The following is a 24076-nucleotide window of genomic DNA, read 5'->3' on the forward strand; positions in this document are numbered from 1 at the left end:
GTTTTAATCTAAGATACAAAGCTAAGATGATCTCAATATTAGTTATTGCCATTTGGATTTGGTTATGATCTGAAATCAATCTAAACTGAGTCGAATTGACTAATTTTGGATAAGGTTCTGTGGTCTGATTCATATAATTTAGGTCGAACCAAGTTCTAGAAAAACAAACGTGTCAGAGTTTTGAACAGTAAAGCCTTACTAAACAAAGAGAGTCAAAGTAGGTCGGCATAAGAACCTCGAAACACGTGCCACAAGAACAAGCCACGAGAATCTCGAAATCTCTCTTACTCATCGTCATTCCGACACGTGTGATGATGGGCCTGGCGTGTGTTTTTGTGTCTCATTACCCGAACGGCCGAACCTTATATATAGAAACAACCAACAAGACCCAACCTCTTCAACTCAAAACAACAGACTTAAAACGATGGAAGCTATCTCTCAAAGCTGCACAAAGATCATCATCAACCCATCTCCGAGAACTCATAAAACACTAGTTTCGACTTCGGCAATCTCACAAACCAAGCTGAGCCTTACAGCCAAGAAGGGGAGGTGGTCTGATGCAGCTAGATGCGTGGCTTCAGGGTCGAGCTATGCGGCGGCAATGGAGCCAATTACGCCGGAGGAAGAGGAGGAGCTGACTCAAAGAAGAGGGATATGTGGGGGAGAAGCAAACAGAGGAGTATGGGAACTCTTGGAGTGCCTCGAGAAAGAAGCTATCATGGGGGACGATGATGGTAGAGACCCTACGGATTACAATAGAAGAGCAAAGATTTTCGACAAGAGTTCTAAGATCTTCAAGAACTTTAAAGAAGAGAGAGATCAGTATCCTGTAGAGTACCTTGAGAAGGAAGCTATCATGGGGTCAGATGATGGGAGAGACCCTACAGATTACAATAGAAGAGCAAAGATTTTCGACAAAAGTTCTAATATCTTCAAAAACTTTAAAGAAGAGAGAGATCAGTCTCCTGTAGAGTACCTTGAGAAGGAAGCTATCATGGGGTCAGATGATGGTAGAGACCCTACAGATTACAAGAGAAGAGCAAAGATTTTTGACAAGAGTTCTAAGATCTTCAAGAACATCAAAGAACAGAGAGATCAATCTCTAGAATAAATAAATATAGAAAACTGTAGTTTGTTTGTAATGATCTCTCATTAGTGTTTGATTCCTTGTACTGTTGTACCTGTACTTTTTTTTGTCAAGGATCCTCTCATTGTAACACGATCTTCTTAATAATGGACATTTCTTTTGAATATTCAATCAACTAAAAAAAGACTATTTGGATGCTTTGTCTCAAAAACTTGAGATTCCAAATTAGAAGGATCTAGATTTTTCAACCCACTTAACCACAATCTATGTTCCAAGAATCCTAAAAGTTCGAATAATATGTTCTCTATGATCAAAAATATGAATTGTGACACACAAGAAGAAAATGAGAAAAACATAGTCCCGGTAGGTTATTTTATATTGGGATCCACCAAAGAAAATGACATACTATTAATTCTAAAAAGTCTAGACACTGTTTTTGTCAAGAACAGAACAAGATCCAATGGCGTTCATGTGGTGTCAGAACTCACACAAGTCTTGGGGCTAAACGAGAAGTTCCATTGTAATCCATAGCCAAAATGATTATGATATTGATAGCTATTAGACTACACTATAGCAGTTGTACGTAAGAGTTTCTAGTAAGGGTAAACAGTAAATTATAATTCTTTCAGGACACAAAAAGACAGTAAAGAATCTAGTTTGACTTCTCTTTTTATCTAAAATCTTTTAGTTCCGCACACTTCCTTTTTGGATCCATGGGCCCTATCTTTTTGTAATAGAATCTGACCATGACGTCTGTTGCAGTTGAAACGTCACCGTTTTGTATTTTCTCTAAGTAAACGATGTCGTTTTAGCTTCCCACTTCTTCTTCCTCTTTCTCTTCTCCTTTAGTCATTTTCATTTGATCGCTGAGAAAACTTTCCCTCATCACTCTCCTCTCTTATTAAAGATTCCTTCTTTGTTTCACGAAACTAATCTAAACCCAATCTTCAATTTTAGCTTAATTTTAGGGTTTGTGTAAAAAAAAAAATTCGATTTCATGTCCGGAAAAGGGCTTTCTCCGGCGTCGTTCAATGCTCCGCCGATGATTGTCCAAGATGCTGACCCTTTACGTTTCCGGGTCGGAGAACAAGACCCTAAAACCCGTGAATTCGCTGCTTTTATCGGCGACCACCACCGGTATTTCGCGGCGGCGGCGGCAGCAGCAGCCGCAGCTAATCCTCACCCTCATCTCGAGTTCCGTCAGAATTTTTACACGGAGAAACCCATTAGCGGAAACCCTAACGACAGTGGTGGTGGTGGATCAGACGGCGAGGATGAAGTTGACGTTGAAGAAGAAGAAGAAGAAGAAGAAGAAGACGAGGATGATGACATAGACGGTAACGAAGGTGACGTCGCCTTGAACAAAGACGCTGGTGATGATTCTGTATCAGCAGCAGGAGGAGCTGGTATGAGACTCTGACAAGTTATGTTTTTTTTTTAGTTTGAAAAGTTTCTGCTTTTGAGATGATTGAGGCAGTGGACTAAAATGGTAATGCAGTGATAGTGGTTGGACAAGATAACGCAGCTTACTACTCGCAGCATTTTAAGACTATGGAAACGAGTTTTGCTTCTAGGAATGAGGAATCATCATCAGTCGCTGCGGACAATGGGTGTGATTTCAGTGGCAGAAGAGACCCTTCTTCTTCTTCGAGCAATTCAATCGAGTCTTTGAGGACCATTTTGTCTGATCCTACAACGTATGTTCTTTTCTTTGTTTTGGTTTAGTGATCATATATATGGTTCATTAGTGTTATCTCGCCAAGAAGTTAGGGTGGACTTTGATACTTTTAGAAGTTGGAAATCATTTGGATTGGTATTGATCGTGCTTGTGTTTGGTTTATGGCGTATTTTGGGTGTTATAATATAATGACTCTATTTGCACAATTGTAGAGGGGCTTTGATGGCTGATGCTATGATTTTGCCTTGCGGACACACTTTTGGAGCTGGAGGAATAGAACAAGTTAAACAGATGGTACAGAGTTTCCTTTCTTCCATCACAAGCCCCTTTTTTGCTCTCTGCTTTTTGCTTTTGTCTCTTTCCCTTTGCTTATTTGAAATCTAATTTTCGTTTTGTGCTCTTAGAAAGCTTGCTGTACATGTTCACAGCCCGTCTCTGAAGACTCAATAACCCCAAATCTCTGTGAGTAATGTTCATGATAAGGTATTTTGGTTGTCTCAGCGGATTCCTTGTAATTATTTTTTGCCGGAATTTTTCGCAGCTTTACGAGTTGCGGTACAAGCATTCTGCCGAGAAGAGAATTCACAGTCAAATCATTCATCTAAGAGAAAACGAGAAGGATTTGATCAAGTAATTAAATACTACTAATCATAATGACTTACTCACATTTTATCTCTGTTTTAAACAAGAGGTTTATTTCTTTTTTTCCATATACACAGGAGAGACGCACATTTGGTGTCACGAATCATTCAGGTCGTTCAAGGAACAAAAGTAATCATTTCCCATTTGCTGTGGCAGATCGAGTTATAATAAAGGTTAAATTTGTTTCCCTACATTTTTTCTTACAATGGAAGAGTGCGCGAGTTGTTAACTGTTGGAGTTAAACATGAATCAGGGAAATAAGAGGACACCACCTCGTTTTGTTGGCCGTGAAGCTGTTGTGACTACTCAATGCTTAAACGGCTGGTAAAATCTACTTTCTTTTCGATTATGACTTGTATACATATCACAAAGATTAGATTCTTTCTTGCTGCAATCTTTCTTACATTTCGAATAAGGACATCCATCACCTTTGCAACCCTTGAGCAAAATGTTATATGTCAACCTTTGTATAAATATTTCCGTTACTTGGGAGTTCATTTGCTACATAAAACTCTATTGCAGGTATGTGGTGAAAACGCTGGATAACGCAGAGAGTGTGAAGCTTCAGTATCGTTCATTGGCTAAAGCTGCAGAAGATCTATCAGCCAAAGCAACACCAAACAAGATGGTCTCCAACTGGCTCTAAAAAAAACAACCTTGTTTACAGCATGATGGCACCAGTTTCTGCTCCTTGGTTCTCTATGTGAGAACCAAACAAGTTAATTATAGATCCAGATCATTGTTACATATTGTAAATTGTGTAAGTTACTCAATGTGACTATGTGAGAGGTTTGAGGAAATTAGGCTTAGGAAAAGATCCAAACTTTGAATAGCCAGAACATATTCGGAATATAATACAATACATAGTTATTTTGTTCTCAAGGTCACTTCCCTGTTCAACACAAGAGATGTCTGTAACTTTCAGATCTTAACTAATTAAGCATACTAAGGTTCTTACTGTAAAAAAATGGCGGAAAACTGAATCTATAAAAGGGAAAAGGAAAAGAAAAAGGCTGATGAGCATTGCTCCTAATGTTACAGATGCACATTACAAAGAAAACTCTGCTATGGAAGTTTACGCTAAAGTAAACTCTGCTATGAAAGTTTACACTAAAGTAACTGAGAAGAAGTCTTCAACTAACATGATTAAATCAGATACTGGTCAGACGTTTAAAGGAGTTCAGGTACATGCTATGTTCTCCTCTAGAAAACTGCAGGTCGAGAATATAGAGGCTGCAGCTGCTTTAATGACTAAATCCTTATCTGAGATCAGCGAATTTGCAGTTCTGCGACACAATTTAGACAGAAGGAAACTAAAAAAATGGATTGGGGAAACATATTCAACTGGTAATGAGATGAAAAGGTAGTGAATGGCCATACCTAGAGTCCAGTGGCATCCCTAACTGTAAGAAATTCTGGCCAGAACTCAAGCTCAAGTGTTGCAGACCTTGATCACAATATGATTGCAGAGCTCTCACTTGGTTTAACCAGCTTTCCTGAATTTTCAGAGTTCACAAACTCCATATCAGATGCCAATAAAAAAGTAAGATGTGTGGTAAAGATATCTTAACTATATTACCAATTGCGACTCTTCTTGTGATAGCTTGTGTTCAAGTTGGTTAAACAGAGTCACCCATCTGGTCTTGTGGATATCGATTGTTGAAGCCCTCGAAGCCCCATTGAGGAGTAAATTTGGGTCATTCTCTTGATCAGATGGGAACTCTTTCATTATTAAGAAGGGTAGTTCTGTCATGACAACTGCACGAACCCTCTTCTTGCTACGGCGAAGAGCTGAAAAGAATGAATAGGGAATTAAAAGAACAACCAAGTACTGAAGTTTTCATAGCATTAACGATCATATATGAGTTTTGGTTACCGGAAACACGGCCTTTGATGTCCTGATGGAGCAATTCCAACCATTGAGAAGCTACTGTAGCCGCTGCAAATCAAAGATGAAGATTCATCTAAGCCACCACATATGATAGTATAAAATCATGCACACTGAGTATTGGATTCAATGACATACCTTTAACAGTGAGAACACTAGCACTGTTAAGATCTGATGCGTCCTCGCTCAACAAGGAACTAGCATTGTCTGAGAACTTACCTGCGACCTGAAACCTCGACGCAACTGTATTGTTTTCTTCACTAAAGTCATCATTTGCGCATTTCTCATCATAGTAGCGCATAGAGTAGTTATCTTTTGGCATGGCATACTTGAACCCTTGGTAAAAATCAAATCTGGAGACATCAGTGTTCACATCTTCCAAGTTCTTCCTAGAACTTCCAACCGCACTATTACTATGCCTCATTGTAGAATGATAAAAGTTTCCAGCATCTCTTTCAGACTTGACAATGTTTTCAATAATGGAAAGTACTTGCTTCTTGTTCCTCACATGATTGATAATTCCAGGGTTCAATTCATTAAGCAGTCCACTAGGAGCAGCTAGCCTAGCAAACCTGTCAACTTCTTCCTTCCTAGCAATCTCTATCTTCCTCTTCTTCAACATTGCAGCATCATTATTAATCTTGCTCTTACGTCCACGTTTCCTTGGAGCAGGTATCCCTCCATGAGAAGATGATACAAGACAGCTGCTTGACGTCGTTGAAATCCCACCGTGCGGATAAGAGAGAAACCCATTCTGTTTCATTTCTTTCCAAACCTTCATTGGATCTCTTTCCGTAACAGGAACATTAGAACTCCCACACTCTGAATACACATCCATCGAACTAGTTTTATTATTATCCTGTCTCCTGGAAGAAGTAACCGATGATAAATCTTCATTCAAGCAATCCGCGTTATCACATCTCTTAAGCAACAAAGCTCGCTTATTATCATCACAATTAACATCTGTTGTGTTGAGACCAAGCTTACTGGAACAAGAAGGCTTGACCACCTCTTGACTCAACAGTTCAGTGACATTACTCTTCCCTTCTTTAACAACACTCTCCGACACTTCATTGGCGGCTTTTTCAATATCTTTAGAAGCATGAGCAGTATTACCTGTAGCAAGTGATGTTCAAAATTACATTTTCGAGGGCTTATATGTATATGTTACTATGCCTTTTACTAAAACTTCAAACTCAAATTGAAAACCTTATTATAAAAGTTACCTGCATTTAGAATTGGAGTAACAGGTTGAATTTTGCTTAACTCGTCTCTTTCATCCAATTCATCGCCTCCGATCTAAAAATCCCAGAAATCGAAAAAAGTAAAGCATTGTGTATATTAATTAGATCGTAAATTTTTTTTTAAAAAAAAACAAAGTCTATGAGAGAAAACGAACAACGAAACCCTAACAAGAGATTGAAGTAAAGAAGTTACCTTTAAGTCGGATCTGGGAATCGAAGTAAACCCTTTTGAAACAACGTGGTCTTCTTCCATGGCGGACTCAATTAACACCTCCAAAGATAATACCCTTCGAAGATTTCTCAAAATCAATTTCGAGAAATTGGAGAAAAAAAAAAAAACCCAGAAAATGGTGGGATTACAGAATCTCCAAAATCTCTCAAAGGAACAATACCCCAAAAAAAGGAAATCGAGGGTTAAAGTGATTTAACTCTAGGGTTTTTTTAAGATCTAATGGGTCAATTAGCTAAAGAGATCCAAAATGTTGGATATTTTGAGACCCTAGAAAAAAAAATTTGAGAGAAGAGGGCTCTCTCTCACGAAGGACGAAGACGAAGAAAGAGGTGAGAAGAGCGCGCGATGTGTGCGTTTGTTTAATAATTTTCTGACAAAAACATAACACAAAAAAAAATGTTTATTATTATAATTTTTATTTTTCCCTCAGAGGATCTTTCATGATTTTTTTTTTCAAATTCAAACAAGACTTAAACACGATTTGGAGGGAATAGTGATTTTGGGCTTTTGAATCTTTTTTTTTTTTGTATTTTTCTGAAGCTCATTACCAATTTCGTCAAGGCCTTTTTAACTTTTTTTTCCGCATTTTATCAAAACTAATTTTTAACAAAACTACCAAATCTTGTGTTATTCAATTATGTATCTTAAAAATTAACTGTTCTTATCTACAATACTAATTGATATTATACCCAAATTGGTTAAATAAAATTTATATTTACATGATTTTTAAGTAAATTTTAGCAATTTATCTCAATTACCAACTAGCCAACAATTCTTAAGCTGAGATTCACATGTCTCTCTAAAACTCGACACCTTAGCCAAGCAGAAATGCGTACACCTCATCCCTAAACCCGGCCCAGATCCTGACCCTGTTACTGACCCGACCCGTGTCGTTTTTAGCAGATAACAAACCGGCCCACACTCAACTCCTTTGCCTTGCACCACCAACCCCCACGCACGTGTACCGTCTCCACCGTCAAAACCACACCCGCAGCTCTCCTCTTCCTCTGCCGCTCCTAACTGCTCCACGAATACTATCCCCTCCGGCATCTCCGCCTCTCCTCTCTCCCATCTCCCCTTCACCGCCGCCCATTCCTCTGCTTTCATCACCACAACCGTTCCTTCCTTGGAATACAAATGAACTAACAACGGCGCTTCGTTTAGATTTTTAACGATCTCCGTCACCGATTCCTTCATCCACCTGTCTAGCTTCTCACGCTCTAACTCCACCGCTCTACGATCTCCTCCTCCTCCTCCTCCTCTGCTTCTTCTTCCTCCTCCTCCTCCTCCTCCTCTCTGTTTCTCTATCTCAGTCACAGCCTCCGCTATCGACGCTGAGATCGTTCCAACGCTAGATCGCCGATTACCAACTTGATTGATCGGAAAAGAAGATGAAAGCAGCGATCTCGCATTATGATCGGAACCACATGGATGCTCTAATACGCCTCGTTGCACCAGATAACTCCCGCCGTAACCGATTTTTGCATACGCCATCTTTTTTCCGGTGATAAGATAAGATGAAATTATTCACGTCCAGTAAAAACCGAATTATAATTTTTTGATATCAACAAAATGTTATATGAAACTGAAACAACGGCGAGGATCGAGGCGGGGAAATATAATCTGGCGGTCGGATGATAACTTTAACGTAAGAAGCCAAGAAGATTATGTTATATATAAACGCTGCTACGTTTTAAAAAAACATGCTGACGTCATTTAAAGCTGAAATTGTTTGACGAGTTATTATCGGGTGTAACTCAAATCCATGTTAAGTCCCCGTGCACCGTTCATTAAGTATACGTTTCCTTATGTTTAAGTGGTATAATGATCATTGCATGGATGGTTGCACAATAGAACTCCCGTATAGGATTATAATCTCAGGTAGGGACAAACGAACGAGGTCAATGATGAAAGGACCTTTAACGAAATTACGGCGTTTTTTTTTAATCCAGACAAGCAGTTGTTTGATCTAAGCCGTAGGATTATAATACAATGCATGAGAGAGACCGGATCGGACGGTTGTCATGAGATGGATTAGGCACGTGGGAATGTGGTTTCGGTGTGTGGGGATATCGGAGTAACACGCGACACTCGTCTTCTTAATTAAGTGGATTCCGTGCTTACCACGTGTTTTCCACGTCAGCTTTATGTCCACGTTGGAGTCTACTGTGTAACTTGGTATTGTTGTCAGTATTTTACTATTTTTTCATATTTACTTCAAAGTTATATGAAAATCCACCAAAAATAAATACAAAGAATCCCATAAAACAATAAATCAACATTCTGTTGATTTTGTTGAATCTATTCTACGATATCTTTAATTAATCAGGATCAGCCCTTCTATTTTTATTTTTCATTTTTCACTTTAATTTAAATTTACATTGATTCTTATAATAATTGATTGCTTTTTTGATTTGGTAAACGTATAGAAAGAAATAATTTTTTTTTTGTTGTTGTTTTGAGTAAAATAAAATCTGAAGTGTGAAAGAAGAAAACAAACAAGTAATCACAGAAAAGTAGAAAACGTTTAATAAAAGATAAAACCAGTTACAAAAGGCACACTATATATTTCCTACAACAAACAATCATAAAAAGATGGTTTATGAATTATGTTACATAATCATAATTCAATTTTCTCAAAAGATTATTAATATAGCGTTACATTCAATTATCTATCCCCTATCTTTCACCAAAAAAAAAACATTAACACTAAGTTTTTTTCTATCAATCTTTATCCTCTTATAATTAAGCTGGATAAACATGTGCAGCTAGACGAGGTGTTGCAACCGCGTGTAAGGGTTTTGCCATAAAAAGGTCACTCTTGCTTTCCGAAAGATCAACCTTACTCTCACCAGGCACTGGTGACCACGTGAACCCTTGAATCAACCGAGCCAGCAACATGTACGTCATGGCCGACCCAATGTCCACACCCATACACCCTCTTCGTCCCGCACTGAACGATATTATATTGAGATCTGGATCGTTTAGCTCCACGCATATGTTATTGCCCAAATGTCTCTCAGGGTCGAACTTAAGCGGCTTGTCCCACACGCTAGGGTTTCTGCCGATCCCCATACGACTAATCATCACGTGGCTTCCTTTGGGGATGAAGTAACCGTCCACCACAGCGTCGGCAGTGGACATGTGAGGGAGGTTGAACGGCGCCACGGGGTGTAACCGGAATGCCTCTTTCACACAAGCCTTCACGTAGTTGAGATTTGGGAGGTCTGACTCAAGGACAAGACGGTCTTTTCCAACTACCGTATCGATCTCCTCCACGGCCTTTTGCATGATGCTTGGCTCGTTAATCATCTCCGCCATGGCCCAATCCGCAGCATTAGACGGATTATCAACCGTCGCCAACATCAGTTCCTTCATGTGCATATAGTCCAATGTGCATAATTAGACCAGCGAAAAAGCTACACTAAAATACAACGTTTTGCTTATGAAAATTAATGCATCTCTATTATTGCAAAGTTTTAGGCCTCTAGTGATCCTAAGTACTACAATTCTCTAGAGACAAATGATTACTCTTGTACACCCACAACATGCATTATCAAAGTCAGAGACCATTGGCCACGTAAAGTGGAAACTTTCTTATTCTTAAAAAAAGTCCGGTCCACTATATATATATTGTGGTAAATATAAGTCGATAAATTATGCATACGTACCGTCACTTGTGCTTTGATCTCTTCCTCCGACAGAGTAGGATTCCCGTCACTGTCTTTCGCCATTATGAACATGTCCAGAAAATCTTGAGGTTCTTTCAATTTCCCATTACGCCATTGCTTGAGTCTTTCATCGACTAAAGGATCGTTATACTTACTTACATTCCCCATTGCTTCACGCACGACCTTCTCATGTCCTTCCAAGTCCAAGAACCTTAGCCACGGGACATAATCCGACAACGCAAAGGCGAAAAGATGGGTCAAAACCGTAAACAAAGATTCAACATGTTCAATCTCTTCGAAGCCTGGTCCCGATCCGTCTTCACTTCCTTTACCGAAATGCCTTACACCAAACATCATCTTCCGAGCTACATTTCCGCTGTACTGCCGCACCACAAGCCTTAGATCAATAACCCCAAAACCATTAGCATCACCACGGTTTTTGGCAGTTAGGTTATTGATGTACCGGACAAAGTTATCGGCCTCTTCGGTTCTCTTTTGGATCGTCAACGTGAAGCTCTTCTTGCTCGTCACATGAGATGCCACCACTCTCCTCATCTTCTTCCACTGCTCTCCTTGTGGCTCCACAGCAACGGTCAAGTACCCGCGGCTGCAGTACTCCGTCCCCATTGTTAGCGGTCTAGTGGCGAAAATGGAGTCTTGCTTCTTCAGAATCTCTCTTGCAATTCTCGGGGATGTCACGGGTATCACGTAAGTATTCGCAAGACGGATACATGCAATATCTGTGTTGAGTTCCTTCATGAGAGAATGTATCCATCGGAACACCGGTTTGTTCCTCCATAATATATCCGGTAGGTTTCCGATTAAAGGCCAAGATTTCGGTCCAGGAGGGAGAGGGAGCTTTCTTGTGTACGAAGTCACTAACATTTTTTTCCTGGTCTCCTTACGCTTCATAGTTAATGCAAGAAGGAGAAACCATAGAATAAACGCAAGTATTGAGGTGGAGTCGAGCATTTTTTTTTTAAATCTCAACTTGAAGAAACTATTGGAGTTGGAGGAAGTTTTTGTTTTTTTTTTGGGTCTGTCTTGTTAATTGAAATGATGAGGAATAAAGCCTATTTATAGCCATGAAACGGCAATGAAATTCAACAATGCTTGTGTAAGTGTAACCTGTGGAAGATAAAATTGCTTTAGATGTTGGATCAGGACTCCGTGAATTAATTTTTCAACAGCTCATACATGACATGTTTATCTTCTTTGGCCGTCAGATCATGTACATCTTACCAAAAAAATTCCCAAATTCTTCAATTAGCTAAGGGGAAAATTCTTTAAATCCTATCTTCTTATTATAAAAAATTTGATTTCAAATTTATTAACCCACCGACACATGTCGAGTCTATCCATAATTGAGACACATGTTAATTATATGGATGAAACATTTTAACATGTGTAAAAAGACTTACCACATAGATTTAGATATTATATTAATATAAGGAAGATTCTATCCCTAAAAAGATTATAAAAGATTTTGACATGTGCAAAATATCAACCAATTAAAAAATCCAAAAGGGTTAATGAATATCTCTCATTCATGTTTAGACACACATGTAACAAATTTTAACCAATTAGAGTAAGACATTATGTTAACATAAATATTGAAAATTCGAAATATAAATATATATTCTTGAATTAAAATTAAAAGAAAAATTTAATGAATATTTCATTTATATTCCGATACCGATAAAAACTTCAATCAATTAAATTTAGACATTATGTTAATATAAATATGAAAACATATATATGTAATAAAATAATATAGTAATGTACTAATTTAAAAAAGAAAAGAAAAAAAAAAACACAATCAATGTCGGAAGTATACTGTGGTGTCTACTTTATCGTATTGTCAGTCCTTCGGCTGTTTATTAGTATAGGTCATGTATATAATCTTTTGAATGCTGTCTGGAATGTGTTCCATCATCAACATCAAGTACTCTTAAAATTTTGTGGATGTTATGAATCACTATATCATTTTCTAATTTTAGGTTGCGACACATTTAAATGACTATAAGCTTGCATAATTAGGATTATGAAATTGTGTCCACGTAATTTGTTATAATTAAGGTCGACCATCTTTAATCGAAACTTAAAAATCATCTTGTATATGTTATGCATCATTATATCAATTTCTAACTTTAGGTTACAACACTTTTAAAAGACTATAGGTTAGCATGATTAGGACTTTTGTTTTTTGGGCAAAGCATAATAAGGACTACGAAATTGTAAATAGCTTACCCATGTTTAGGTAGGTCGACCATCTTTAATCAAGAATTAAAAATCGTCTTGTGGATGTTATGCATCACTGTGTCAGTTTCCAATTTTAGGTTGTGACACATTTAAAGAATTATCGGCTTGCATAATTAGGACATGATATAAATAGCTTGCTCACGTTATTTGTTTTAAGGTTGGCCATCTTTAACCGAGACTTAAATTATAGTCTTTGTGGATGTTATGCATCACTAGCTAAATCAATTTCCAATTTTAGGGTGTGACACATTTAAAAGATTATAGTCTTGCATACTTAGGACTATGAAATTGTAGATAGCTTGCCCGCTTATTTGTTGCATTCATAAAAAAACCCAACAAGGGCTGCTCATTTATTAATCATTAAAAATTAGTGAAATTACATACTTCAGCCACACACAAAAAAAAGGGAGATTATCAAAAATAGCACAAAAAAAAGTTTTTGTTCCAAACTTAGCATAATATCTCCAAAATTCCAAAAATAACACTAATTAATCTTATAAAATTAAATCCTAAATTCAAAATACTAAACCATACCTCTCAAAACTATATCCTAAATGTGAAATTGAGAACCCAAACATAAAAAAACAAATTCTAAAAATTAATTTTAAATATTTTAATGTGTTAAATAATGCTATTTTTAGAAATTTATGAAGTGTGTGCTACAATTGTCCATAAAACTTGGTTTAGTGCTATTCTAGGGTATTATTTCTCAAAAAAAATTGCAACTGTTGCTTCTTTTTCTTAAGTATATATTTTCGTAATTTAAATATGGATTATTTTCTTCTTCTTTTTTTCTTATTAATTATACATGTAAAATTTTCTTATACTTTCCAAAAAACGATTTTCTTTTTCTTTTCAAATTGACATGTTGCATCATTAATTGAGATTTTTTAAAAAATATATAACAACGTCTTCAGCAAACAAGCCTTACATATAACGATGGATAATATACCTGAAATTTAAAAGTTCAGATGACCACCTTATTACATCCATAACATTTTGCAATTTATGATCGATAACAACACTTCTATGTTTTACTATTATGATATTGTAACTGCCTATGTTTTACGGACCGATATGAGTATGACGATGGAGTTTGTGTAATGTGGCTGCTTGAAATTTTATATAGTACTTATAATTTATGCATGCTTCTTTCACGTTGATGATATCTATCTCTTGCATCTTAGTAATTCTTTCTTGAATCTCTCTCTTATTTTATTTCTATATATCCATTTTGTTAGGTAGAACGAGTGGTTGTGGACTGACTGCTGCTTGATCTAAACACGTGGCTTCCTGGTGGGTCGCAAAACATTTTATTCAATGAAAATAAAAAGGTTGGGTAACAAAAAAATAATTCAATTCACAAAAGGAATGCGTCGTCTTGTAGATCACAAGCTTTGAACGTTAGCAAAATTATGTTACCTACCACCAGTGACCTGCCTTCATATATAGAGATATTCACTCAACCATTTCAGATATTATTTCTCTACGATAATCAAAAAGTGGATATACACTAAGCTGTTTATAAACTTCTTCGCTCTCAGTTTCGAAAAAACATACAAAATAGAAAGTAAGTCTACAACACTCTCTTTGCATTGTTTTCTTGATTACAAACAAACATTTACTTTGTTTTTTACAGTTTCGTATATAAAATATATGTTTGTTGATTGTTAAACAGTGGGAACAGAGATGGTAATGGTTCACGAGGTTCCTTTTCCTCCACAGATCATCACTTCCAAACCACTCTCTCTTCTTGGCCAAGGTTTTTTTTCTTCTCTTGTCTAAGACTAAAACATCATTTTTTTTTTTGGCTTTTATAAAGTTTGATACCTTAATAATGTAATCTCAGGTAATAAAAATTGATAATGTAATGTGTGTTATTATTATTCTCGTTATAGGGATCACAGACATCGAGATCCACTTTCTTCAAGTGAAGTTTACGGCTATCGGAGTTTACTTAGATCCTTCAGATGTTAAAACCCATCTTGTTAACTGGAAAGGCAAGACCGGAAAAGATCTCGCCGACGATGACGACTTCTTCGACGCCCTTGCCTCCGGTAAACTTGAATTAATCCATCTTAAGCTTCAAAACCAAATTTTAACTAGAGTTCCTTGGTTTTGATGATTTGTGTTTTAGATAGACTATTTTGGTAAAGATCACAATTTCGTTTGCTTAATTCTTTTGGTTTACTTCGGTTCAACTAGTTAAACTCCGGTTTGGTTAATTTATTTGGTCAAACGAGATTGAACCAGTTGTTATATATATTGCAGCGGAGATGGAGAAGGTTATAAGAGTGGTGGTGATTAAAGAAATAAAAGGAGCTCAGTACGGAGTGCAACTAGAGAATTCTGTGAGAGATCGTTTGGCTGCAGAGGATAAGTACGAGGAAGAAGAAGAAACCGAGCTCGAGAAAGTTGTTGGCTTTTTCCAGTCTAAGTACTTCAAAGCTAATTCCATCATCACTTACCATTTCTCAGCCAAAGATGGCATTTGTGAGGTAAAATCTAGAGCCTATTAACGTCTATCAAATGCACGTGGAACAGATGAAACAGAAAACAGAGTCCTCTGTTTTGCGTTATTCTAGTAACTTCTATATAAAAAGTTAAAAACATCTTGTAAAACCAATTGCTAACGTACGTATATAAACAAGTAGTATTGTATTGCATCACGTATACGGTATACACCACGATAATTGTAATTAGGCATAAAATAATTGTTATATATTTTTGTTTTGTGGGAAGATCGGGTTTGAGACAGAAGGGAAAGAAGAGGAGAAACTGAAGGTGAAGAATGCGAATGTGGTGGGAATGATGCAGCGATGGTATCTGTCTGGAAGTAGAGGAGTCTCTCCTTCGACCATTGTCTCCCTCGCCGATGAGCTGTCCACACTTTTAACCTAGAATCCCTTATAAAAAAATGTTGTGTGTGTGTTGTTTTATGTCGCTGTTAAATAAGACATTGTGTTTGGTTATCTTTATAAGATGATTAATGCATAGTCGGAAAAAAAAGGATGTTGATTTTGTTGAAATTTATAAACATCATCTTGTTCTTGTTATAACTTCTACCATCAAGAATTTTTTTTTTAGCTGTAGCCTGTAGTTACAGTCAAAGTGTATCTGATCACAGTAATCTGGAAAATCATGTAACATCTCAATTTAAGCCAGCTTTACTTGTTACAATTCGACTTTGACATTTGGATTTGGAAAGGATACAGATTAAGTTTTGTGGGATTTATTGTATGAATCGTGGCTAAAATATAATTCAACCAATTTAGTTGATTTCTATTGTAGTATTTGGTTTGTGATGATGTAGTGTGAGTGTGTGACAATAAGCAGGATACAGAGAGCGCATGCATGCATACTAGAGAGAAGCAATCGATGCAACAATGATGGTTTAACAATTTGACTAGGTAAACTGAAAACTACACGTGGCGAAATCCAAGACGTTAATGAAAAATGGAAAGTTTATACCCGAACCAGCCTCCGACCGTTGGTTTATCACCGAACCTAGGGTTCGATTTTGCTCCGGATTTTCGCAAGTGTAGAAAAAGGAAACTTGAGTCGCATTAATTAGTTTATAAATAGTCCAATCGTTTTCATGATCCGAGAGAAGCAGAGAAAGAGTTTAACGAGAGCACGAGTTATATAGAGTGAAGAAGATGCAATTTCATGCTTCGATTTCTCTGATTTCTTTTTCGATTTTCATCTTTGATTTCTTCTGATCATGTTCTTGGATTTGCCCTAATCTCTCGCTTCCAAGTTGTTCGACGCTTGATTTGTTGTGATGTCGTTGTTGCTCTTCGTCAAAACCAGATCACTAGAGACGAAGCGTGATGGGAAGATGATTTGTTGATTCTTCGTTCGCATGGATCAGATCAAAAGATCTATGTGTGATTCTTCTCCGGCGATTCGTCGAGGCGGCTGGGTTTGTGTACGAGTAATCAAAGAAAAAAGTAAGCGCGTAACGTTCAGCAAAAAAAAAACCAAAGTTTCCTCTCGCAGGAGAACCCAAAACCTAGTTCGCATCCGATCTTCCTCAACGAAGCTTCAGCCATTGTGAATTCGTCGCCATTCTTAGTTTCTGACTCTGCTCCATCAGTCAATGGCGAGATTTAGTCCACTGCCACGTAACTCTGTTCCATCACCGCTGCTTTGTGTTTACCACTGCCATGTCATGAAGCCACCGCAAAGTCATCAAACCCCTTGGAGTCTTTTACTAAAAACGCCAACAGAAGCAGAAGTTGATGTCCAGCCCATCAAGAAATAATAGGCCCATGGAGAAAATGCATCCTATGGACCAGGTTAATTCTAATCCCTTCTATTTTTTTTTTTCCAATTCAAAATTAATAGATTTCAAAATTTTTACAGAAAAGGTTTTTTTTTTTTTTTTTTTAAATCATTCATTTCTTCGTTTCACCTTTTTTTTTTTAATATTTTTAACAATAGAAATTTGTATATTAAATTTATAAGACAATGAAAGAACTAACTGAACTTTGGATCCAGTCATTTGACTTAATCATTTGTTTGTTAGAGATTCCATAAGTTCAAATTGTTGTTACATTGTTTTGTGGATTTAGCATGTAAATTTTTATTTTTAAAATATTGTTTTATTCATTTTATATGAATTTTTAAAAATTTAAAATTTAAAATGTTAAATATAAGAGATGTGAAAACTAACCGAATTTTGGATCCGGTCATTTGACATAGTCATTTATTTGTTAGAGATTCCATAAGTTCAAATTGTTTTCACGTTATATTATAGATTTAGCTTTTTTTTTTGTTTTTTCTCATTTTTTATAAAGTTTTTTAAAATTAAAAATATTAAGTTTGTAAGTGATGTTAAAATTTTTGACAAAAAAAACCTAAGCGATGTTAAAACTAATCAATTTTGGATTTAGTCATCTAACATAATCATTTATTCTTTAGAGATTCCATAAGTTCTAAATTGTTTTCACATTATTGTTTTGTAGTTTTGGCATATAAGTTTTTATATGTTGATTTTTTTTTTTAAGATTCCATCAGTTAAAATTATTTTGTAGATTTTACGCTTTAGCAAACAAGTTTTTTAAAAATGTTGTTTTTAATACAGATTTCAAAATTTTAATGTGTATCATAAATTCTATATGTTATGAAACAAATTTAATCGTAGTAAGATTTAACCGCATCAACTGAAACAAAAAACCTACTGAGGCCAATCGGGATAAAAATCTCAAAACCAAAATCACAAATCGAATAATAAGCCAAAACTTAGAAGATTGTATATGTAAATTCTGCCTGAACCTTCCCCAATTGTAGACAGTGGAATTGGCTATAGTCAAGATGCGGCCCTTAAGATTCAGTATAAGAAAAAAACTTAAAGGTTAGTAAATCAAAATGTACTTAAAAAGAAAAAGTTTCTCTCTCACCTAAAGAATATATATATACAACAAACCTGAATCCAAGTCGAAATCTAATAATGTATGATTAGATTATTTATAAACCTTTTGGCTCGATTATCTCAACATTGGTTACCAATTTGTAAATGATTGTGTTGATTATAATTATATTATGGTTGTAATTATGTACGCGAACATTTACTATCATGAAATACATTCTTTTTTCACTAAAACATTTAAAACTTTTAATTTAAAAGGAAACCAGAAATTGATTTTGTTAAGAAATTTTAGGAGAACATATATATATATACTACTAGATTAGAACCCGCGGTATACCGCGGAGAAAAATTATTTATAACTAAAATATTTAAATTATAAATTGTATTTGTTGGTTAAAGATGTTATAATTATATAATTTTACATAATATTTATTTAATCAATTTAATTAGATATGTCTATTCTCTGATACCAACAGTGTTAACAAAATAATGAAATGATGTTTTACCCGTGTAACACCGAATTAATGATATTTTTTAATTTATATTAATATCGATAAAACCCGTCTCGCTATATAACCTCGTCCCGAGATATTTTAACTCACACTATATCATCTCTATTTTTAATATTTATTGTGTATCTACGGTATAATATTTATCATATTTAACTTTTGAAAAGTTCTAAATATTTTTCATTTTTAACCTTTTAAAAAATTTTAAAATAAAGAACCGTAATAAACCAAAGAAAAGTTTTTAAAGTTTGAATGCCTGATAAATCAAGCTTTCTATTCAATTGTATTCAGAATCATTTTGGTCTCTTTTATAGTGTGACTTAAACCATTGTCCAATTTTTTTTAGACGATGTGGGATATTATACCCGTATTTTTTTATTCATCTATTGAGTAATATATGTCCGTTTTTTAAATTTTGTATTCGTCATATGCAGAAAAAAATCATAACTTTTATTAACTAAATGTATTATAGAATAATTCAAGATAATTTGAATAAAAAATTATTATAAAAAGGAAAGGGAATCATATATTTATGTTTGAATGATGTAGAAAGATTTCCTTATTTTTTTAAATCTTACCTATAATTAATTTTGAAGTTTTGGTAACTAATATTAAAGTCAATGCATTAAATGTAAAAACTTTTCAAAAAATATTTTTGAGCAAAAACTGCTGCAAAAATACTAGTATAGATTTCCGATTTTGGTATTATTTCTTTATAAAACTAACCTCAATTTATTTCTTATTTATTCAAATTGTCAAAGGATTAATTATGTAATATCTTACAAAACAAAGAGTAGAACACAAAATGTAATTTAAAAATGTATATATAGACTAGATTTTAACTCGCGGTACACCGCATGACAATTTTTTTAAAAATAATAACATTTGAGTTTTTATTTGTTTTTTATATTTAGTTTGTTTTGTTTAGTTAAATAATATTTTTGTTTGGATTGTAAATTATTAAAACAATAATAGGGGAAATAAATACATAAATATGTAACTTATAAGCTATTGTCGGATTAAGTCACAATTTAACCAACAATTTAATTGTTTTACAAAATTTTAGTTAAATTACCCTGATTTAATATGTCTAATATTCTTATATTAGTAGTATTGACCAAATATTTATTTGAAAATTTAACCCGTGTTTCAAAACCGAATTAATAATATTTTATATTTCTACTAATGTTAATTCAAACCGTCATGTTAATAACATGTCCCGCCATATAACAACAAACCGTCATATTAGTGGTTCAACCCGTGTTTCAAAACCGTCATATTAGTGGTTTTGGTTGTGAGTGTTGTGTTTCGTTTGGAAACTTGATATTTATACATGGAAAATGCTTGATGAGCAAGAAGTTTACGATCCATAACAATAAAAGAGAGATTTTAGTGTTGTCCTATTTACGTTGATAACATTATCGCAGAATATTCAGTTTCTTAACGCGATATATACTGTATTAAATGTATTTCTTGATGCTAAAGTTAAATATACCCGATTATTGAGTTTTTAAAGTTGGGTTCTCGTTTTTATAAATTTTAATAACGTTATAATAATTATTGTGATTGTAATCATGTGTTACTCAAATTCGGCTGTGTCATTTAAATTTAAGAGATCATACAGTCTCTAAAGATCTATTAAAATAGGTTTTGAGATTTTTATGAAATTAAAAATTTAATGCGTAGAATTGTTTTTGGAAAAATCGAAATATATAGATGTTGTCAAACTATTTATGGCAATAAAAGTATCAAATTAGGTCGATTTAAATAATTTCATTAATTGAGTTGTCACGAAATGTTATTTTAGGAAAATCGTTAGGAATTAATGTTATAAAAAAAGAAAAAAACTTAAAGATTAGTAAATCAAAATGTACTTAAAAAGAAAAAGTTTCTCTCTCACCTAAAGAATATATATATACAACAAACCTGAATCCAAGTCGAAATCTAATAATGTATGATTAGATTATTTATAAACCTTTTGGCTCGATTATCTCAACATTGGTTACCAATTTTACTACTAGGATTTGTTTCTACATATAACCAACGAGCACAAAAACTACAAACTGATTCCTATTAGCTGTTGAAAACTACCACAAAATTCAATTAAAGTGACAAGAAAGAAGCATACAGTCGTGAATTTTTTTATGAAAAGTAATGATAATTTGGAGACAACACATGAACATAAAAATGAGTATCCAGGAGAATATATAGAGAAAGATACTACGACTAATTAGGGAGGGCTTCACCACTTATCCAGCACAATAATTAAGATTACAGTGTCCTAAATAAAGTGAGAAAATGATCGAACAAGATCGACAACATAGAGAAAATATATGATAACTGAGTCACTGGATATGGAATTTGTTATCTTGAGACTGGTCCTGGTGTGGTGGTGGAGACTCCAAGGGAGGCCATTCGTTTGGTGGAAGAAGAGTGGAGAAGGTGTGGTGGTGGAGACTCCACGGGAGGCCATTCGTTTGGTGGAAGAGTGGAGAAGGAGGAGGAAAGGGCAGCCAAGTATATCTTCTGGCGGGCATCATCATCTTCGGTTGAAATGACAGGACAAACTGTCTGCAGCTCATCTTCAGGAGGGCCCCACGAGAGGTGAAGCTTCTGACCGTTGATGTAAGTGAAGAGGGCGAGCTCTTCCATGGCCGTCTCTGCTGCTAGCCGGGTAGTGTAAGTGAGAAACGCGTAGGTGCCTCCAAAGTGGGGGAAGATTCTGACAGAGTCGATCTCTCCATAGGGGGAGAAATGGTCTCGGATGTCCTGCTCGAGGACACTCGAGTTAAGTCCAGTGATGTAAAGCGTTTTAACACTTGGATGCACTAGTTGGTTTAGAGGGCGCTTCTTAATACGAGGTCTTGCAATCAACTCCTCCTCCTCCGAACTGTGGGAAAAAAGCAGATGAGAAGAAATTCACACAAAAATAGCGTTTTTAACAAAGACTCACTCGAGAATTCTCGAATATAGTAATATGTATATAGAATAGCTTACCCAGAATTTACGACTCTGGACGGATCATGACGGTATGGGCAGTGGGCTCCTACTTTACACGGGCGACCAATGTAGTGGAAATGACAGAGTGGTATAGTCTCATAGAAACTAAAACAAAACTACATTTATGATAGAAAAAACAAAAAAAAAACAAAAAACAATATCAATATCACGTAGATACATCGGATCAGAGAACACTTGGATCAGAGAACCACTATCAATATCAATATCAATATCAATCAGCTTAACCTTAAAAGATCCACTATACGTATGTATGTACAGAGAACCACTATTGACGAAATCGGATCCAAACGCAAAAGATATGATAAATCCTATACGAGATGAGATCCGAAACCAAAATTCAGGAGCATCCATGACTAAATATAATAGCTAGACGAAATCGGATCCAAATTAACGCCAAAGATGTGACGGATCTGATAAATCTAGCTTAGCCTAGCTAATAAATCCTAAACCTAGAAGAACAGATTTACGCAAAGAGAAAACACAATCAAAACGAGATCCGAAAACAAACGAGAAGCGAGAGGGATCAATCTCACCCTATGCACACCCCAGCCGATGTCCATTCTCGTCTCTCGAACTTGTCCCCTTCCTTCCTTCCTTCCTTCCTTTGTATAGAGATTTTTATTCTTTTCTTTTTTTCTCGGGTATTCAGCCAATCTCTCGGAGGTCGATGGTTCTTTCTTTTGTTTATATACCTAGGGCAAAAGGTCGATTTTGGATTTGTGTCCCTCCTTATATAATAATTGCAAAAAAAACCCCAAACTCTTTTAGTAAAACTTCTATAAATTAATAATATTAGAACCATAAAAATCTATTAATTTATCGAGTATAATTATTAATTTATAGAAATTTTTTCCTAATTTGCTAAAAAGAATTTTAAATAAGATTTAATTATTATAAATAACATTTTTATAAAATCAATTACAAAAAAAGAAAATATATCATGTTTTGAAGATTCAATGAGCTCTAATAAAAATTAATGTGTGTATATATATATACATATATTTAAATAATTTTATATCATTAGTAATTTATACTATTGATAGGACCATATATTTACAAAAATTATTAATTTATCGAGTATTAATTTATAGAGGTTCTACCAAAAGATTACAGGGTGCAAATTGTTGCACAGTTGAAAAGGTTGAAGGAGTTGGAAAAAATTATTCAGCCAAGTTTCACACCATTTGAACGGAAGAGGTTGAAGAAGTTTGAAAAAACTATTCAACCCATTCAACTTAAAAAGTTGAAAAAATTAACTAATCTTACAGCAAAATTGTTCAACTTGTTCAACTACTATTTTGGAGATGAATAAGTTGAATATTTTCCAACTCAATTTTGTTCAACTCATTTTTTCAAATTTAAGCAACCATTTGCAGCCACAGAAATAAACCCTTTGTATTGGGGGGTGGGAGAGAGGGGGGGGTGAATTGAGAAAATAATATTCGATTTTGGGCAAAAGCTGAATTACTTGGAAATATTTTAGGTTTTATATCAGGTTGGGCCCTTCAAGTTTTACTTCTTTTACATTTGTTTCTTCTTCAAGTTTTTTTTTTTGTTTGTTTTAAAACTTAAACCCAGGTTGCTCTGGATTGAGTCACAGAAGGTGTTCGATTAAATTCCTCTGAGAAAGCGAAATATTTCGATGCTTTGATATCTCTTTCGCAAACCTTTAATTCTTTCCGCTTTCAATTCGCTCTACTCAGTGTTCTTCCTCTGTAAGGCTCTAATGGGTCCAGGGGTATGCCGCCAACTTACCGTCCTCGGAAAAATTCAAACCTTTCGGTCTAATCGCCGAAGCTACCGACGGTAAATCACCGGGACGAAAATTTTGCTCATTCCTATCAGTATGAACTCTTCGATCCTGAGCTCACTGGCGAGCGAGACGATGCTGCTGATGATGGCAACGAATCCAACTTCTCCCGGGCAGAGAGAGCACGAGCTCTTCATCCGAGACAACGGGTAAGAAGGGTGTGGATACTATTTGTCTTTGAGCGTTGAGCTGTGTGTGTGTGTGTATACAGTTGGCTGGTTACTCTGTCTTCAAGTTTAGAATGTGTTTTCGTTTTTTTCTAAGTTTGGCTCTTCATTCTTGTAAATAACCCGGTAGTATTATGCTGCTGTTGTTGGGTTTGACAAACACAAAACAAATGGGCCTTAATGGGCCAGACGAAATTGGCATTAAGGAAAGGAGAATAAGATTCTGGAAATGATTTGGCCCAATGCATACATGTATAAGTGTGTTTCATCGATCAATAAAGTGGAGGTAGGTGAGAGACAAGACATCAAGGAGAGTTCTAGAGAAACAGAAGAAAAGAGGGTTCTTCTTCAAGAAGCTTTCTCCTTATTTGTTGTGTTCTTGTTCTTGTATCCTCTTGTGTACCAAAATCTGTAAACCAAAGAACATCACAAGTTAGTGGTGTGTGTAATCTCTTCATATAGTGGAAGTTGTGGGAGACAATTCCCACCCG

At 35.4% G+C, this 24076-nt stretch overlaps 7 protein-coding genes across 7 annotated transcripts; 3 read left to right on the forward strand and 4 right to left on the reverse strand.

Moving 5' to 3' along the window:
* Window positions 1–400: 400 nt before the first annotated feature.
* Window positions 401–1253, forward strand: LOC104768718 (uncharacterized). Its single transcript, XM_010492752.3, has one exon. The coding sequence runs from the start codon at window positions 425–427 to the stop codon at window positions 1109–1111; it is 687 nt and encodes a 228-aa protein (XP_010491054.1). The 5' UTR covers window positions 401–424; the 3' UTR covers window positions 1112–1253.
* A 659-nt stretch (window positions 1254–1912) lies between these two features.
* On the forward strand, window positions 1913–4289 carry LOC104768719 (U-box domain-containing protein 62). Its single transcript, XM_010492753.3, has 8 exons — window positions 1913–2493; window positions 2586–2784; window positions 2978–3059; window positions 3170–3227; window positions 3307–3395; window positions 3485–3580; window positions 3661–3731; window positions 3930–4289. Exons 1-8 carry the CDS (start codon window positions 2085–2087, stop codon window positions 4051–4053), a joined length of 1128 nt encoding a protein of 375 aa, XP_010491055.2. The 5' UTR covers window positions 1913–2084; the 3' UTR covers window positions 4054–4289.
* Window positions 4214–7249, reverse strand: LOC104768720 (uncharacterized). Its single transcript, XM_010492754.3, has 7 exons — window positions 6733–7249; window positions 6522–6594; window positions 5434–6411; window positions 5284–5346; window positions 4987–5198; window positions 4788–4903; window positions 4214–4693 (listed from the first exon to the last, which is right to left on the reverse strand). The coding sequence occupies exons 1-7, from the start codon at window positions 6790–6792 to the stop codon at window positions 4588–4590; spliced, it is 1608 nt and encodes a 535-aa protein (XP_010491056.2). The 5' UTR covers window positions 6793–7249; the 3' UTR covers window positions 4214–4587.
* Window positions 7250–7371: 122 nt separating this feature from the next.
* On the reverse strand, window positions 7372–8927 carry LOC104768721 (uncharacterized). The gene has a single exon (XM_010492756.3). It carries the CDS (start codon window positions 8263–8265, stop codon window positions 7522–7524), a length of 744 nt encoding a protein of 247 aa, XP_010491058.1. The 5' UTR covers window positions 8266–8927; the 3' UTR covers window positions 7372–7521.
* A 347-nt stretch (window positions 8928–9274) lies between these two features.
* On the reverse strand, window positions 9275–11543 carry LOC104768722 (phenylalanine N-monooxygenase). The gene is made up of 2 exons (XM_010492757.3): window positions 10443–11543; window positions 9275–10143 (listed from the first exon to the last, which is right to left on the reverse strand). Exons 1-2 carry the CDS (start codon window positions 11412–11414, stop codon window positions 9517–9519), a joined length of 1599 nt encoding a protein of 532 aa, XP_010491059.2. The 5' UTR covers window positions 11415–11543; the 3' UTR covers window positions 9275–9516.
* A 2402-nt stretch (window positions 11544–13945) lies between these two features.
* Window positions 13946–15760, forward strand: LOC104768723 (putative chalcone--flavanone isomerase 3). The gene is made up of 5 exons (XM_087504677.1): window positions 13946–14274; window positions 14383–14466; window positions 14603–14761; window positions 14976–15202; window positions 15447–15760. Coding segments are annotated over exons 1-5 (630 nt in total). The 5' UTR covers window positions 13946–14273; the 3' UTR covers window positions 15606–15760.
* Window positions 15761–20909: 5149 nt separating this feature from the next.
* On the reverse strand, window positions 20910–22377 carry LOC104768724 (zinc finger CCCH domain-containing protein 4). Its single transcript, XM_010492759.3, has 3 exons — window positions 22142–22377; window positions 21585–21703; window positions 20910–21477 (listed from the first exon to the last, which is right to left on the reverse strand). Exons 1-3 carry the CDS (start codon window positions 22166–22168, stop codon window positions 20952–20954), a joined length of 672 nt encoding a protein of 223 aa, XP_010491061.1. The 5' UTR covers window positions 22169–22377; the 3' UTR covers window positions 20910–20951.
* Window positions 22378–24076: the final 1699 nt, after the last annotated feature.

Source organism: Camelina sativa, chromosome 20 (genome assembly GCF_030686135.1).
Source record: "Camelina sativa cultivar CO46 ecotype springtype chromosome 20, ASM3068613v1".
In the NCBI taxonomy this organism is placed as follows: Eukaryota; Viridiplantae; Streptophyta; class Magnoliopsida; order Brassicales; family Brassicaceae; genus Camelina; species Camelina sativa.